Source organism: Anabrus simplex, chromosome 1 (assembly GCF_040414725.1).
Source record: "Anabrus simplex isolate iqAnaSimp1 chromosome 1, ASM4041472v1, whole genome shotgun sequence".
Classification (NCBI taxonomy): Eukaryota; Metazoa; Arthropoda; class Insecta; order Orthoptera; family Tettigoniidae; genus Anabrus; species Anabrus simplex.
Window position 1 is genome coordinate 1740481772 of NC_090265.1, and position 18032 is coordinate 1740499803.

The 18032-nt window shown below is 43.3% G+C and overlaps 1 protein-coding gene across 1 annotated transcript in view; it reads left to right on the top strand.

Moving 5' to 3' along the window:
• Nucleotides 1–5794: 5794 nt before the first annotated feature.
• The window catches only part of LOC136864267 (nose resistant to fluoxetine protein 6), a 165828-nt gene continuing 153590 nt past the window's right edge, over nt 5795–18032 (top strand). Inside the window, exon 1 of the mRNA XM_068226691.1 lies at nt 5795–5798. Coding sequence (XP_068082792.1) covers nt 5795–5798 — 4 coding nt within the window. The remainder of the gene's footprint in view (nt 5799–18032) is intronic.

Genomic DNA, 18032 nt, shown 5'->3' on the forward strand with positions numbered 1-18032 from the left:
ATTGTGTGGAATAATTTTTATTCAGTAGAACGTGATACACTTGGAATGTGTAGTATGGATCTGTGATATGAGAAAAACCTCCAACTGAGCGCGCGAGTCAATACAGCGCCATCTTATAACAGAGTATGCGTGTGACCAATTTCGATACATGATCACAGGTTTAGCTGTACGAATTATGTAGGACTAAGACATTCCATGCACCAAGTCGTGAATGTGTGTGTGAGATATGCAATGAATAGAGCCTACCGTGACGGGTACCATGTCATTAAGTGCTCAAAGAGAAGAATCTTAATTTTCCAACTTTGTAAATCTTAGCTACATTTGTATGCACAACTGTGCACGTTCCTTGTATTAAATGTGTTGTTCTATACAACTGACCACGATGTATTCACAACGACAGCTAACATCCAGGATAGCGCGTGAGTCTTTCTTTTTTGCGGGGGGGAGGTGAGGTGTCGAAGCCCGCTTCCCTCGCGTGGCAATCGACTCAATCTACATTGCCTCCGACATGCTATTATTTCTAAGAAGAAACGAGATAGCAGGGAAGAGTGGGAATGGTACTGCAGGAGTACCTGCCTGTTTGCACGTCAGACGCGTTACCAGGCAAGGTTTGTGCTGGTAAGGTAGTGTTAAGGCGTGGTATTAAGAGTCAGGAGAAAACCACTTAGGGGAAATAGACAGAGCCTACATGTAAAACCTGACAAATTTTGATAGCACAGGAAAGGTTGTGGTTTATAGATAGGTCCAGGTGTTTGTGTTAGTTGAGAAAAAGGTATCATGCACCAGCCATGAACGATAATCTCGCCATTCCAGTTATCAGGGGATCAGTCCGTCTGGGTACTGCCGTGACTAGCGCGGGCCTTGCCGGTTGCGGAGCCATGTGTCAAGTACCACTAGGGCCCGCCACACAGCGCCACCCCTTGGGGTCCCTCGTACCCAGTCTTCGATCCCGAAGAATGAGGCCAAGCCCGCCTGGGGGTGGGCCTCCTGGATGGGGTGGGTCATGACGCCGGACCTCCTTCCTCTCTGCCGCGCCATGCCCCGTTAAACAGGACAACTGCGATGAGAGGCTGGATGGCTCCCCGCGCAGTTGGCGCACACCGGCGCCTCTTTAAATGCTGTGCAGGCCGTGTAGTGGTGATCACCCCCACAACGGTTACACCTCACTAAGTGCCTACACCTCTCCTGCCGGTGGCCCCACCTCAAACAGCGGAAACACTGCAAGAGCTGCTGAGGAAGACGTTTCAATCTCACCTGACTGCCGCAACCCGCTGAGGTCCTCTCTTGTTTGACTCCTCGGTCGGCTGCTCTCCTGGGAGCAGTCCTGGGCGGCGGCTGGGCGGTCCTCTGCTAATGGGCCGGCGTCGTCGTCTTCTTTCTTATCCGGGGGTGGCGTATGCTTCCTGGCGACGGTCTCTGCTCGGCTGGAGAGGAGGTCTCGTCCTGGTGGTCCTCCTTCCGGCTTGGTGACCCTTGGGTAGCGGGTGGTCCCGCTGCAGCGCCGGTTTCTCCCTCCTGCTGGTTGGCGGTGGCGGTCGTTGCTGGCATCTTTTTGCATTCCCTGCCCTGAAGGGCGCACATCGATGTCTGTATCGTGAACGAGGCGCTAGCAGGTCGAGCCTGCGTGACAGCCTCTGAACGCTCGGGGGCGTCCGTCTCCGAGCCGCCTTCGGCCGTCCGGGTCGCCTTCCTGGTCTGCGCCCGGGTGGTGGGCCTTCCCTGAGTGGCCCAGGCAGGTGGTCGACGTTCCTGGTTGGCGGCCTTGTCGGTCTGCGTGTACTTCGTGAAGTATAACAAGTCGACTTGGGTCGCTCCGTCGCGGCGCTCGGGAGCGCCGCCGTCGTCCTCGGCCCTGGGGAGCCAAGACACGTGGGTCCATTCCCACCTGCTTGTTCCTCTGCCACCTGGCAGTCTGCGTCTCGAGGGTAGACGCCCCTGTGACGTCTGGGTTGTTGCCTCCTGACTGCCTGTGTCGTCCAGCTGCTCCCTAAGTCCTGGTAGCTGGACAACCTGGAAATGTTGAGACACCAGTCTCTCATAGGTGCGGCGGCGGCTTGGGTCCTTAGGGCGAATGACGACCGCCCAGCCAGGGATCCCCTCGCCGATGAGCTGGATGATCGGCTCCTCTCCGAAGTGTTCCGCAATCACTGTAAGGAAGTCGATTTATGGCAATCGTCCCCTCGTAGGTGTGATCTCCCTAACGGTTGTACACCATCAGCGTCGGGAGTCTAAGGTCGGGGGCGAGCTCCGAGTTCAGCCTCGCTCGGAAACCCTCCGTCGCTGCTCTGAAATCGTAGTCGATCGGTCTCGCTGGAATGGATAGCTGCCTCATCCTTGTCCACCTGAAATAAAACTTGCTTCCTGACAATGCTCGTACTGCCTACTTAAAAATACAAACACCGGGCGAGTTGGCCGTGCGCGTAGAGGCGCGCGGCTGTGAGCTTGCATCCGGGAGATAGTAGGTTCGAATCCCACTATCGGCAGCCCTGAAGATGGTTTTCCGTGGTTTCCCATTTTCACACCAGGCAAATGCTGGGGCTGTACCTTAATTAAGGCCACGGCCGCTTCCTTCCAACTCCTAGGCCTTTCCTATCCCATCGTCGCCATAAGACATATCTGTGTCGGTGCGACGTAAAGCCCCTAGCAAAAAAAAAAAAAAAAAAAAATACAAACAGTAGACAATGCTCTTTTGGAAGATGCACAATCAAGTACAGTTGCCTGGCTGGTACTTGGAAAGTACAAATCGCCTGGCGAGGAGAGTAACTCAGCGGGAAGCACTGTGCTCGCTGTGACTGCCAAACTTCGTCATGCGCGCGAGTCAACACAGCGCCATCTTATAACAGAGTATACGTGTGACGTCACATATTTAGCACAAATTTTGCCTCATTTTGAAGCGCTATTTCATGAAAACTACGTTTCATATTTTCAATTTTTTTCTTTTACAACAGGTAGCTTCCTCTTTTATCTGTTAATTGAGATATTAAACATAATCGTAAGTTAAATATTCTCGGCGAGATACGCGTTATTCCCACTAAAAGCGTCTTAAAATTCTTCTTTCCATGTAACCATCGTCGAGGAACGTGTCTACGTTAAAATCACAGGAGAGATAAGTAATAAATATTGTTTAGTCAAGACCGACTACAATATAACAGACCGTAATAGCGAAACCAAAATGGCGGACGTCGTAGGCGCAGTAGCTGCTGACTGATGAAGCTTAAGGTACCACACAATAAGTCCATTTTGACGATATACCAACTACTGCACACGGTTTTCGGAGATGCCGGAATTTAGTCACGTAGGCGTTATTTTACCTGCCAGTAAATCTATCGACGCGAGGCACCTTCAAATACCACCGGACTGAGCCGGGATCAAACCCGCCTTTTAACCGTCTGAACCACTCAGCCCGGCATCACATTAAATTACTTTCGTTGATACAACTCAAAATGTTACACAATACCTAGTTCAATCCGCCAGAAAATACGAAACTAACACGTACGTATTCTGCCAACGCTGGTAATTTAACATGATAAATGTAACATCATAGGGAAAATCACTGTTGCACCTATGAAAACGCTTCGCGAACAACAACTCATAACATATAATCTACTAGAATCATACATATTCTACTAGAATAGATGGACAACCCCAGAGCAAAAGAGAACAACAAGCTGATTATTTAGAAATTTCACGTAGTCAAATAACGTTTTCTCTTAGATTTCACTTCGCTGGATAGATGGAAATACATTATAAAACTGTTAAAATGATATTTATAACATCATTTTGAATGTTTAAAAATAATTCCTCAATTTATTCACTCTCATGAGAACTATGAAACATGACGTGTTGCCTAAGTTTCGAAGTGGTGGACAATTTGCAATGTTCGGCACTCAATGAAAGGGAAGTGCACCCGAAATGATTATGCCAGCCCAATGAACGGCCCTAGTGATGACAAGCCTTCTTTACTGGAAACTCTTAAAATACATGTTGACATATGGTATAGCAGCACTTACAACAATGATGGTAAACTTAGTAATGAAACGTTCAGACACTAAAGATATAATAGGATTGTCCCCATTGAAGAACATGAATATAAAAACTCTGTTGACTCTAGACAATGATGTCTTTAATCTACATGGACAAGCTTCAGTTTGTTGTAGATTGCTTGATAACAGATATCCACAACATGAATCGGAAGGTATTGGTATATATAAGAGCCCTGCGTTACAAACGCAGCTAATCCCTGCAAGTCACAGTTTCTTCTGTGTAACAGTGTACAGATTGCTCCCTCTGTCACACTATAAGTTTTGTTATACTTCAAGATCCAGCCAAACGTTCCGCAGCAACCACAGATTCTTGCAAAATGCAATTGCATCTAAATCAAGCGATACTTTGAAGCACATAGACACTGACGGAACATCACCATATCAATGATCAAATATCTAAATGCATTGTTTCTTCGAGGAATATGAATAGGTTCAACACTTAGAAGTAGAAAAATGTCTTCCCTAACCTCAGACTTACTCTCAGATGACATATTCACACTACTGTTTTGTAGAAATATTCACGATGTATGTACCGGTACCTAATCCACTTCTCTCTTAATGTTTTATTCCTTAGAAAACTTAAGAATAGTTGTATGAGAGGCATTGCCGTAGTTCGATTTAACTTAAATCCGGTTCACAACACGATCAAAACAAACACATTCTCACATTACTGTGCATAATTACAGATCCTAAGTGACCACTGACCCATATGAATACACTTACAAGCTTATATTCTACAAAGGAAACTAATATTTATCATAAAGTTTCGTTAAATTACACCGACTGAATAAGAAAACAACAAAAAACGAATAAGCTCACCATTTTCGGTTGGAAAGAGATCTTCCCTGACCACAAATTTTGGTTTCATATATAGGAAAATTTGGTCTTTGACTTCCAAATTTTCTCGATGAATATTCCTTATCCATTTCTCCCGTAAAGATCTATCTTTAGGGAATCGAAAAGCTGAAGTATCCGCAACGGTATAATTCGATCTACAATCACAAACGCAGCAAGGACGACCCATTTTGTGAAATGTTACAGCACGGTAATATAAACACTAATATACACTAAAAATACCATTATATACACTCCTAACAATGCACCATACTAATAAACCGCTATAGATTACTATCTTATCAAATATGCAGTGTTGCCAACTCCAGCGACAAGTCGCTAAATCTAGGGGATTCGGGAACCTTGTTAACGACAAAATTTTATTTTTCCGATTAGCGACTTTTCTGGGGATTATTCAAGCACTTTATAGGGAAAACTGGTGAATTTCATAGCAGTAAAATTATCAATTTAACGGTATAAACTGCAGTTCAGTACGTGAATGTTTCTGACCGGTTATTTTTTAATCTGGACTTCTTTGTATATCATTTCATGTGATTTTATAATCACATCATGACATCATTCGGAAATGCCTCTTCTTATCTGCTGGATGACATCATGCGTAGGCGCTGGGAGTTAATACAGTATTAACGCAGTAGATTAGTCAGTCATTCGATTTTTTATTTTTTGTCTCTTAGTTACGCAGCGGACGGAGGTGATTCGGGCGCGCGCGCTAAGAAAATGAATCGATCTCTTCGCAGCTATCAGTGCAATAATAAGTTATGTTGTGATCTGTGTTTATTCTTGAAGTCATTCATGCTTTGTTACGTGTATTTACGCAAATTTACACGTGCGATTACAAATATTCATTTTCGTATTTTCTTGTTTGTGAACTGTGTTTTTGTTTTTTGTTCAACACCATGGGTAAGCCAAAGTATCAGCAAAACTACCGTAAAGACTGGGAACATCAGTTTAAATGGTTAAGACCGGTAGATTCTGATAAGTCCAAAGCCTGCTGCATCTACTATAAAACAGAACTCGTCGCCATAAGACCTATCTGAGTCGGTGCGACGTAAAGCCCCTAGCAAAAAAAAAAAAAAAAAAAAAAAAAAAAAAAAAAAAAAAAAAAAAAAAAAAAAAACAGAACTGTATGCTAAATATAATGATTTAAAGAAACATTGTTTATTGCAGAACACTGCTCATTGTTGACTGTAGATCACTTGTCAGAACTGTGTGTTAAAAATTTTGGCGATAGTTCTAAAGCAGCAGATCTCCGTTTACACAGAACAAAATGTACTGAAGTAATAAAACATGTACTAGCACCATATTTTGTTGAGGACATGGTTTCTGATATTGGCGATCAGGGTTACAGTTTAATAATAGATGAGGCGACAGATATATCCGTTACTAAGTTGTTGGGTGTCATAATTCGTTACTTCAGCGTCAATATGAAAAGGATAGTACCGTATCAAGATTTTTAGGTTTGGTAGACTTGCCAAATGGCACAGCACCAGCTATTGTTAACGCAATAGGAATACTCTTACAGCAACTGCAGATGAAGCCTGCTAATTTATTAGGTATAGGTGTAGACAACGCTTCCGTGAACACTGGGCTGAACAATGGGGTATATGAACTTATGAAAAAAGAGCTTAATATTCCTCATTTGAAAATGATTAGGTGCGTGTGTTATTCCATACAGCTAGCTGTTTCTCATGCTACGGAGGACACTTTGCCACGTATTGTTGACTTCATTGTCCGTGAAAGTTACCTTTGGTTTGCTCATTCCAGCAAGAAACAGGGCATTTACAAGCAAATTTACAATGCCATAAATAGTGAAGAGCCTCTCAAACTTTTAAAAGTTTGTGAAACAAGGTGGTTATCCATTGAACCTGCTGTTCGGCGAATTGTTGAACAGTGGGATGAGCTCAAATTACACTTCGATATAGTAAGGACACAAGAAAAGTGTTATACATCAGAGATGTTATTCCAAATGTACTGTGATTAATCAAACAGATTGTTCATGACTTATCTAAAAAGTATTCTGCATGAGGTCCAAAAAGCAATTCAAGTATTTGAATCTGAAAATGCAGACCCCACTCGTTTACTTGATGATGTCATGAATCTTATACAGTTTTTAGGAAGGAAAATCCTTAACCCAACTGCTCGATTTGATCTGTTTTCTCCATCAAATGAGATTGATAGTTACGTGGACCCCAAACCCTGTCTGGGTTATGAGTTCGAAAAACTGGCGGACACTCTATCAGTAGAAAAGGTAGAAGTGGTTAGGGGCCGCTGTATTAACTTCACAAAAAAGCTAATTACAGAACTAAAAAATAGGCTGCCGAACAATTTTCAAACCCTAAGAAAAATGGCTCTCCTTTCTATTATAAACTGTCTGAATGCTGTCAAAAACCCAATATTTGAGTTAGCGGAAGATATGGGTTGTAGTGTTTCAGATATAGATCACATTGAGAATCAGTGGCGTAATTTAAACGCAATAAAGTGGAGTCAAGTTTCAAATACCACAGATTTCTGGGTAGAGGTGTTGCAGTATAGTGATTCGGCAGGACAAAATCCCTTCAAGGAACTAGCTACTTTTGTTATGGAAATTTTGGCTCTCCCGCATTCAAATGCCGAAGTAGAAAGGCTCTTTAGTACACTTGGTATTGTGAAATCTAAAGTGAGAAACAGAATGAAAGTCGAAACAGCATCATCCATTTTGCAAATCAGGAATGCGCTTAAGTGCCTAGGAAAAACCTGCCATTCCTACGAAATCCCAGAGAAGCTCGTCAGGAAGATAGGAACGGCTGAACTATTACCTGTTCCATCAACAGCTCAGCAACCTTCCACTTCACAGGCTACATCGTTTGCTGAGGAGGAAATGGAAGACGATGAAGACGGAATATTTTTTCTGCATAGGTATTTCCATTTTATTCATGTTTACTGGTAATTTTATGTTAGCGACTTTTCTTGGCGACTTTGACAAAAATTTGGCTATTTTTAGAGACTTTCATCAATGAATTTAGCGATATTTTAGGATGTACAGTTGGCAACACTGCAAATATGTACTTTATTCTTCAATAACTCGATCAAAATAACACTTTATAACACAATGTAAACACAGATGTGAACCAACCACATGTCTCAAACGTTCACCCACGGAGGCGCCATTTCCCTCCCAATCTATAGTAGCATTAACGTCTGATATATTCTACTCGGTCTTGGTTTAGTGCATTAATAACATGTTATCGCCATTATCAGCCGTTGCAGAGAACTTTTCAGCGTATTGAGTGCATGGAGTTTACACGTTAGAACATTCATTTCTTGGCATCCTAAGGTTATAGGCTAGTCAACGAGCTAGAATAACATACTGGGGCTGAATGTGGAGGCAAGTTCATAAAGGTCTCGGCAAAGGGCGCACTAATCGGAGTAAAGTGACTGATAATGTTCCCTTATGCCTTTGCTGGCGAGATGTAGTGTTTACAGTGCACTATGTCTTATGGTATGGGCTATATCAAATTTGTTACTTTCATTGACCTGTCTCAGTCTCATCCTTGGCTTTGACAATATGAAAGTGACTGAGGTACGAGTGATGCTAGTAATACAATTCCTTATGCAGCCAGTCCCTGGTATGAATGGTGTGAAAATATCGCTCATAGGGTCGGTTGGTGCATGCATTTCAGTGGGCTTGGCAGACTGATATGTAATAGCAACGGCTGGCTCGGTGAGGAAAGCAACGGGAAACTACCTCACTCCTCATTTCCCTAGTACGCCTCTTCAGTGACGCCTAGGCTGTTTATGACAGCTGTTAGCGGAGCTACAGAGGATCAAACCAGCCTTCGGGCTGACTACCCAACATACATACACAATGTTCCCTTTTTTCGGACTTAGGCCTATCATAAGTGATAATTTCTTGGTACCTGAAAGTTCATTTCTTTAGCCATCTGGTGTTGGTGTATGATTCATTAAAGTTTGGTATTTAGGTTCTTTCCTCTTTTTTTCTCTCCATAATGGTCCTGAAGACTTGTCTTTTGCTTGGGCATTGGTTTGACGTAGGCCTATTTCAGTCAAATGTACACAAAGCATGGTAAATACAGAACCGTATTTTACTGGTGTTCGTGACATTTATGAAGTGTTTATTGTACATTGAGCGAGTTGGCTGTGCGGTTAGGGACGCGCAACAGTGAGCTTGCATTCGGGAGATAGTGGGTTCGAACTGCACTGTCGACAGCCCTGAAGATGGTTTTACATGGTTTCCGATTGTCACACCAGGCAAATGCTGGGGCTGTACTTTAAATAAGGCCACGGCCGCTTCCTTCCCACTTCTACCCCTTTCCTATCTCATTGTCGCCATAAGACCTACCTGTGTCCATGCGACGTAAGGCAACTTATAGAAAAATTGTGGTGGTGGTGATTATTGTTTTAAGAGGAAGTAAAAATAGTAATTAATGTTATTTGCTTTACGTCTTTCGGGAGCGCCGAAGTGCCGGAATTTTGTGCCGCAGGAGTTTTTTTACGTGTCAGTAAATCTGCCGACACGAGGCTGACGTATTTTAGCACCTTCAAATACCACCGGACTGAGCGAGGATCGAACCTGTCAAGTTGGGGGTCAAAAGGCCAGCGCCTCAACTGTCCGAGCTACTCAGCCCGGCCGAAAAAAAAAATGTTTACTGTAGACGTCAGTCGCATTAATATTTAAAATTGTGCTATACTTCATAATGGACAATTTACATCATTACCTTTCAGTTAGAAATCCCAGTACGATACGGTAAAAGGACAAAAACATGTTTCTTGTCCCCAACAGTATAATTAATATTTTTACCGAGCGCATTGGCCGTTTAGGGTCACGCAGTTGTGAGCTTACATTCGGGAGATGGTGGGTTCGAATCCCACCGTCGGCAGCACTGAAGATGGTTTTCCCTGGTTTTCCATTTTCACACCGGGCAAATGCTGGGACTGTACCTTAATTAAAGCCACAGCCGCTACCTTCCCAATCTTCCGTCGCCGAAAATCTTCGATGTGTTTGTGTGACGTTAAACAAGTAGAATAAATAAATAAATAAATAAATAAATAAATAAATAAATAAATAAATAAATAAATAAATAAATAAATAAATAAATATATTGAAACAGGAACGCCCGTACTTCAGTTTATCGGAGAGCATGAGGAACGACAAGGCGTGTACGGCCCATGCTAAGAGAGTGAGAGAGAAGGGTAGTGAAAAAAAAATTCATGATTAAGTGGATCCTTCAGTTTACTCAATAGATATGCAAAGAATTATGTCACCTTTTACAGCTGAATCGTGGAGTTGTCCCTGAAGGCGTGGAGAGGACGTCGTCCTGCGGCGGCTGCGTCGTCTTGCGGTCGGCGTCGGCGTTGTCTTCCGTCGTTGGTGTTTTCTCTGTATTAGTGTTGATGACTCGAACCTGAGGCAGGAATGGGGAAATGTGGAGCTTCCACATTGGACGTCATGGGACACTGGTGTGACACTTCTCTAAGGCGAAGCACGCCAAAATAGTTCCCACAGTCAATGATGTTGAACGCACTTTAGCAGCAAGCATAAAGTTAGAGTCACAGTTCCACGAGGATAAGATGGAAGGAATTATCGCATTTGGAATAATAAACAAACGAAAACAATCTAGGACCTTCCGAGGTGCAGTGATTAAGCACTTCATAAAGAAAATTAAATTTACCGGGTACAGTCTCTGCACTGTACTCCATGAGCACAATACACTTGTTAAAATAAATGACAGTCCAAGTTCTATTACGTCGTAATTTTTAGAAGATTATCACTGGCACTTAAGATCATACGTGATTCTGAACAGGTTATGATGGGAATTGGCATGGTTCCTCGGAAAGAAATCACGATACTGCATTCCACTGTCTTTAAGAGGGAATGTTGGCACAGTTTATTACGAACACAGTTCAACGGATAGACACAGTCTTTAAATGAAATGAAGGTCGGCACAGTCTATGCTAGAAACACTGTCGCTGTTTTCACACAGTCTTTAAATGAAATCAAGGCTGGCACAGTTTATGCGAGAAACACAGTCTTTAAATGAAATCAAGGCTGGCTAGAAACACTATCGCAAAACAAGACCACGGAGAAAGCTTTTAACACGAACGTTCTGAACTCAAGTATACAGCCGGACCGAGTGACGAATTATGTCGCGACGTGCTTACTTGCACACACTCACTGAACTCACGGCTTACTGCCGACTCCCCTCACTTTCTGCCTACAGCACACTGCAGCTGCACACTGCACACATTCTGCTTTACCCCAGGCTGGCGACTCGCTTATATTGCCGAAGGCCGGTGGGCGTGGCTACACATGTGGGCCCCAAGAAAATTTTATATCTTGGCCATCTTCACACCGATTGACACGAAATTTCGGCTAGCAGCGTTCATTATTCCTGCCTGCAAGGTGACGTTATTGAAATATTGATATTATATTTCGTTCATGCAGCAATGCTATGGAACACGAAGGAACCTTCTGCGTGACGTCGCTTGTCCTTGGCCGGTGTTCTAGAACGTCGCGAGCTTGCTTGCAGTTCCCACTATGCCTGTGCGCTCGGCGCAAGTTTTAAATGCTTACGGCCGGGTGTTAGCGAGCTCCTCTTAATAAAAGAATGAAACGTGAATGCTCGTGGGGCGTTCCCGTTTCATCTCCCCCCCTGTTCGGGAAAAAGAAAATTGCTGGGCGATTTTCTTTTCGCTCATCTCCTAGTAAAGTATTTCAAAAACTTGAACAGTCTTCTCACTATAGCCAGAGGATTAATGTAAGGTGTGACGCATTTTGATATGATTCCATCATTCTCCATCTGTTTAATGATGACCCGAGCTTCTTCCAAGTACTTCATGGGTATCGGTTAAGGCCGTTTCTTATAAGGTGAAGTGTCAGTAACATCTAAGTGGTGCTTGAAACCCTTAATGACTCCAGGTTTCTCGGAAAATACATCTGGAAACTTCTTGAAAAGCTCTTGGATTGCCTTTATTACTTCATCATCATCGTAATCTGGGCTTTCCGCTACATTGGCGTAAAGCGTGAAGTTGTAGTGGTCCTCGTTCAACTCATCATCGATAATGGACGCCATCCCCCTCTTTGTGGACGCTTTCTTCGACAGGCGGAGCCTCGCTCATCTTGCCTTCTACTATGTCCACCGGGGTCTCACATTCCGGATTCTTCACGTCATTATAAGTAACCAACTGTAGCCCTACAGATTCGACGTGGAAAAATTTAATCACATTAGCGGGATAATCAATGATTCCCCCACGTTGAATGAGAAAGTCTGATCCAAGGATTAAGTCAAATTTCATTTGCGTCAAGATCAAAAATAGATGTTGGAACGTAACACCACCAATTTCTAACTCAAGAAACGCTTGGAATTTGCATTTAATAGCTTTGTCAGGAACTATGCCTTTAACCTTAACTTGAGCAACCGGCAAGATGGAGATGTAGGTCGTCTCCTGCGCCACATCTATTAATTTCTGCGAAATTAGTGGGGCTTGCGATCCTGAGTCTACTAAAGAGTGGACAATCATATTGCCTAACTTAATGATAATGATCGGTAAGCCGCGTTGTATCTGAGGCTGTCGTGGTGTTGAATCCTCATATAGTAAATCTGCATCCTCTAAATACCAATGGTTAATGAGTGCGCTACATACTACTTCTCCTCCCTCCGGGTTTTCAGGCAATCTCTTTATTGCTTCGACAAAGTTTTTTTTTGTACCCGTAGCTCTTGGATCCATTTCCGTTCTCTCATTTCTTCTCTGCATCTCTGCCTGGTATTCCAAAGAAACTGCTCCAGGTAAGCCCTCTTCCCTGTTCTCATTCCTTACATATTCCGTAGTCTCTCTCCAACGTTTCTCTAATTCTTCCCGCTGGGAGTTCCTATTATAATTGGGTTGGTTAGCTGCCTGCCTCCATGAAGGTCCAGGTTGAAACTTAGCCCTCCCTTCGTAGGGACGATTCCTAGATCTTCTGTACCGAAACGGAATATCTCGGCGAGTTTCTCTTTCTTCTCGCGGTTCTGGATTTACTTGAACCGGAGTCTTCATTTCCGTAAAGTTGGTCGTAGTTTCTTTGGTTCGACCTGCTTTTGCTGCGCTCTGAGTGTGCGCAGTATCGAGTCTCCTCAGGACATCATCGAGCTGCTCCAAGTCCTGGACGTTTGCTGCCACCAATATTTCCTGAACATTTGGTGGAAATTGCAGCGTTATGACCTGAATAAGTTCTTGCTCCGGCAAAGGAGGGTCGAAAAACTGCATCTTTTTAAGTTGAGATATGAGATAATCTGAATATCGCGAGGAATTAACGGAAGTGTTATACTTTCTGGAGTAAATTGAAGTTTTATCAGGTGCTGAGCCTCAGCACTCCAAAATCGTCTAAGTAAGGCTTCCTTAAACTCTTCGTAAGTGTTAATACTGAATTTAAAAGCGGTAAACCACATTAACGCCTTGCCTTCTAACAATCGAGATGCTATTCGTAAACGACGGTCGGTCTTAACGTGATTTTCTTGAAAGAACTCTTCGAGGTTGAGGAGAAACTCCTTAGCAGTATACTCCTCCTTCCCCGAAAATTTGGCTGGTTTTTCCTCAGTTATTTTAAAAACTGTGGAAACATTCATGGATTCTCCACTAGTGTTGTGAAGGCTAGATGATGAAACATCCTGTTCGATTTGCGATACTTTGCTGTTGAGAGATTCTATACCTCCTTGGAGTTCAAGTTTTAGGGTTTTAATTTTCCCCTGTACGGAATTCTCAATTTCCTTGACCTCCTTTTCTATGTCGGTCTTGACTTCCGCTACATCGCGACAGATACGAGTAATCTGCGTGTGAGCATTTTCTAACTGAGTCTTGACACGTTCATCGGCCTCCTCTTGCTGACTTTTCAGAAGAGTAATTTCGTTTCCCAACTTCATGAAATTATTTTTAACAGATTCATGAAGTATGTCTTGAATAGAAGCGATTTTAGTTTGCGCAAGAGATAATTGAGCATTGGACTCTTGAAATTCTTCCTTTAAGCTTTCTACTTCTTTAAGGACTTCCTGAGAAGAAGACGCCACTATTCACTACCTTCTCTCTGAAACAGGAACGCCCGTACTTCAGTTTGTCGGAGAGCATGAGGAACGACAAGGCGTGTACGGCCCATGCTAAGAGAGTGAGAGAGAAGGGTAGTGAAAAAAAATTCATGATTAAGTGGATCCTTCAGTTTATTCAATAGATATGCAAAGAATTATGTCACCTTTTACAGCTGAATCGTGGAGTTGTCCCTGAAGGCGTGGAGAGGACGTCGTCCTGCGGCGGCTGCGTCGTCTTGCGGTCGGCGTCGGCGTTGTCTTCCGTCGTTGGTGTTTCCTCTGTATTAGTGTTGATGACTCGAACCTGAGGCAGGAATGGGGAAATGTGGAGCTTCCACATTGGACGTCATGGGACACTGGTGTGACACTTCTCTAAGGCGAAGCACGCCAAAATAGTTCCCACAGTCAATGATGTTGATCGCACTTTACCAGCAAGGATAAAGTTAGAGTCACAGTTCCACGAGGATAAGATGGAAGGAATTATCGTATTTGGATAATAAACAAACGAAAACAATCTAGGACCTTCCGAGGTGCAGTGATTAAGCACTTCATAAAGAAAATTAAATTTACCGGGTACAGTCTCTGCACTGTACTCCATGAGCACAATACACTTGTTGAAATAAATGACAGTCCAAGTTCTATTACGTCGTAATTTTTAGAAGATTATCACTGGCACTTAAGATCATACGTGATTCTGAACAGGTTATGATGGGAATTGGCATGGTTCCTCGGAAAGAAATCACGATTCTGCATTCCACTGTCTTTAAGAGGGAATGTTGGCACAGTTTATTACGAACACAGTTCAACGGATAGACACAGTCTTTAAATGTAATGAAGGTCGGCACAGTCTATGCTAGAAACATTGTCGCTGTTTTCACACAGTCTTTAAATGAAATCAAGGCTGGCACAGTATATGCGAGAAACACAGTCTTTAAATGAAATCAAGGCTGGCTAGAAACACTATCGCTGTTTTCACACAGTCTTTAAATGAAATCAAGGCTGGCACAGTTTATGCGAGAAACACAGTCTTTAAATGAAATCAAGGCTGGCTAGAAACACTATCGCAAAACAAGACCACGGAGAAAGCTTTTAACACGAACGTTCTGAACTCAAGTATACAGCCGGACCGAGTGACGAATTATGTCGCGACGTGCTTACTTGCACACACTCACTGAACTCACGGCTTACTGCCGACTCCCCTCACTCTCTGCCTACAGCACACTGCAGCTGCACACTGCACACATTCTGCTTTACCCCAGGCTGGCGACTCGCTTATATTGCCGATTGCCGGTGGGCGTGGCTACACATGTGGGCCCCAAGAAAATTTTATATCTTGGCCATCTTCACACCGATTGACACGAAATTTCGGCTAGCAGCGTTCATTATTCCTGCCTGCAAGGTGACGTTATTGAAATATTGATATTATATTTCGTTCATGCAGCAATGCTATGGAACACGAAGGAACCTTCTGCGTGACGTCGCTTGTCCTTGGCCGATGTTCTAGAACGTCGCGAGCTTGCTTGCAGTTCCCACTATGCCTGTGCGCTCGGCGCAAGTTTTAAATGCTTACGGCCGGGTGTTAGCGAGCTCCTCTTAATAAAAGAATGAAACGTGAATGCTCGTAGGGCGTTCCCGTTTCATCTCCCCCCCTGCTCGGGAAAAAGAAAATTGCTGGGCGATTTTCTTTTCGCTCATCTCCTAGTAAAGTATTTCAAAAACTTGAACAGTCTTCTCACTATAGCCAGAGGATTAATGTAAGGTGTGACGCATTTTGATATGATTCCATCATTCTCCATCTGTTTAATGATGACCCGAGCTTCTTCCAAGTACTTCATGGGTATCGGATAAGGCCGTTCCTTATAAGGTGAAGTGTCAGTAACATCTAAGTGGTGCTTGAAACCCTTAATGACTCCAGGTTTCTCGGAAAATACATCTGGAAACTTCTTGAAGAGCTCTTGGATTGCCTTTATTACTTCATCATCATCGTAATCTGGGCTTTCCGCTACATTGGCGTAAAGCGTGAAGTTGTAGTGGTCCTCGTTCAACTCATCATCGATAATGGACGCCATCCCCCTCTTTGTGGACGCTTTCTTCGACAGGCGGAGCCTCGCTCATCTTGCCTTCTACTATGTCCACCGGGGTCTCACATTCCGGATTCTTCACGTCATTATAAGTAACCAACTGTAGCCCTACAGATTCGACGTGGAAAAATTTAATCACATTAGCGGGATAATCAATGATTCCCCCACGTTGAATGAGAAAGTCTGATCCAAGGATTAAGTCAAATTTCATTTGCGTCAAGATCAAAAATAGATGTTGGAACTTAACACCACCAATTTCTAACTCAAGAAACGCTTGGAATTTGCATTTAATAGCTTTGTCAGGAACTATGCCTTTAACCTTAACTTGAGCAACCGGCAAGATGGAGATGTAGGTCGTCTCCTGCGCCACATCTATTAATTTCTGCGAAATTAGTGAGGCTTGCGATCCTGAGTCTACTAAAGAGTGGACAATCATATTGCCTAACTTAATGATAATGATCGGTAAGCCGCGTTGTATCTGAGGCTGTCGTGGTGTTGAATCCTCATATAGTAAATCTGCATCCTCTAAATACCAATGGTTAATGAGTGCGCTACATACTACTTCTCCTCCCTCCGGGTTTTCAGGCAAACTCTTTATTGCTTCGACAAAGTTTTTTTTTGTACCCGTAGCTCTTGGATCCATTTCCGTTCTCTCATTTCTTCTCTGCATCTCTGCCTGGTATTCCAAAGAAGCTGCTCCAGGTAAGCCCTCTTCCCTGTTCTCATTCCTTACATATTCCGTAGTCTCTCTCCAACGTTTCTCTAATTCTTCCCGCTGGGAGTTCCTATTATCATTGGGTTGGTTAGCTGCCTGCCTCCATGAAGGTCCAGGTTGAAACTTGGCCCTCCCTTCGTAGGGACGATTCCTAGATCTTCCGTACCGAAACGGAATATCTCGGCGAGTTTCTCTTTCTTCTCGCGGTTCTGGATTTACTTGAACCGGAGTCTTCATTTCCGTAAAGTTGGTCGTAGTTTCTTTGGTTCGACCTGCTTTTGCTGCGCTCTGAGTGTGCGCAGTATCGCGTTTCCTCAGGACATCATCGAGCTGCTCCAAGTCCTGGACGTTTGCTGCCACCAATATTTCCTGAACATTTGGTGGAAATTGCAGCGTTATGACCTGAATAAGTTCTTGCTCCGGCAAAGGAGGGTCGAAAAACTGCATCTTTTTAAGTTGAGATATAAGATAATTTGAATATCGCGAGGAATTAACGGATGTGTTACACTTTCTGGAGTATAATTGAAGTTTTATCAGGTGCTGAGCCTCAGCACTCCAAAATCGTCTAAGTAAGGCTTCCTTAAACTCTTCGTAAGTGTTAATACTGAATTTAAAAGCGGTAAACCACATTAACGCCTTGCCTTCTAACAATCGAGATGCTATTCGTAAACGACGGTCGGTCTTAACGTGATTTTCTTGAAAGAACTCTTCGAGGTTGAGGAGAAACTCCTTAGCAGTATACTCCTCCTTCCCCGAAAATTTGGCTGGTTTTTCCTCAGTTATTTTGAAAACTGTGGAAACATTCATGGATTCTCCACTAGTGTTGTGAAGGCTAGATGATGAAACATCCTGTTCGATTTGCGATACTTTGCTGTCGAGAGATTCTATACCTCCTTGGAGTTCAAGTTTTAGGGTTTTAATTTTCCCCTGTACGGAATTCTCAATTTCCTTGACCTCCTTTTCTATGTCGGTCTTGACTTCCGCTACATCGCGACAGATACGAGTAATCTGCGTGTGAGCATTTTCTAACTGAGTCTTGACACGTTTATCGGCCTCCTCTTGCTGACTTTTCAGAAGAGTAATTTCGTTTCCCAACTTCATGAAATTATTTTTAACAGATTCATGAAGTTTGTCTTGAATAGAAGCGATTTTAGTTTGCGCAAGAGATAATTGAGCATGGGACTCTTGAAATTCTTCCTTTAAGCTTTCTACTTCTTTAAGGACTTCCTGAGAAGAAGACGGGAGAGCAAGTTTTAAGTCCTCCGCCACTTGTGATTTTATA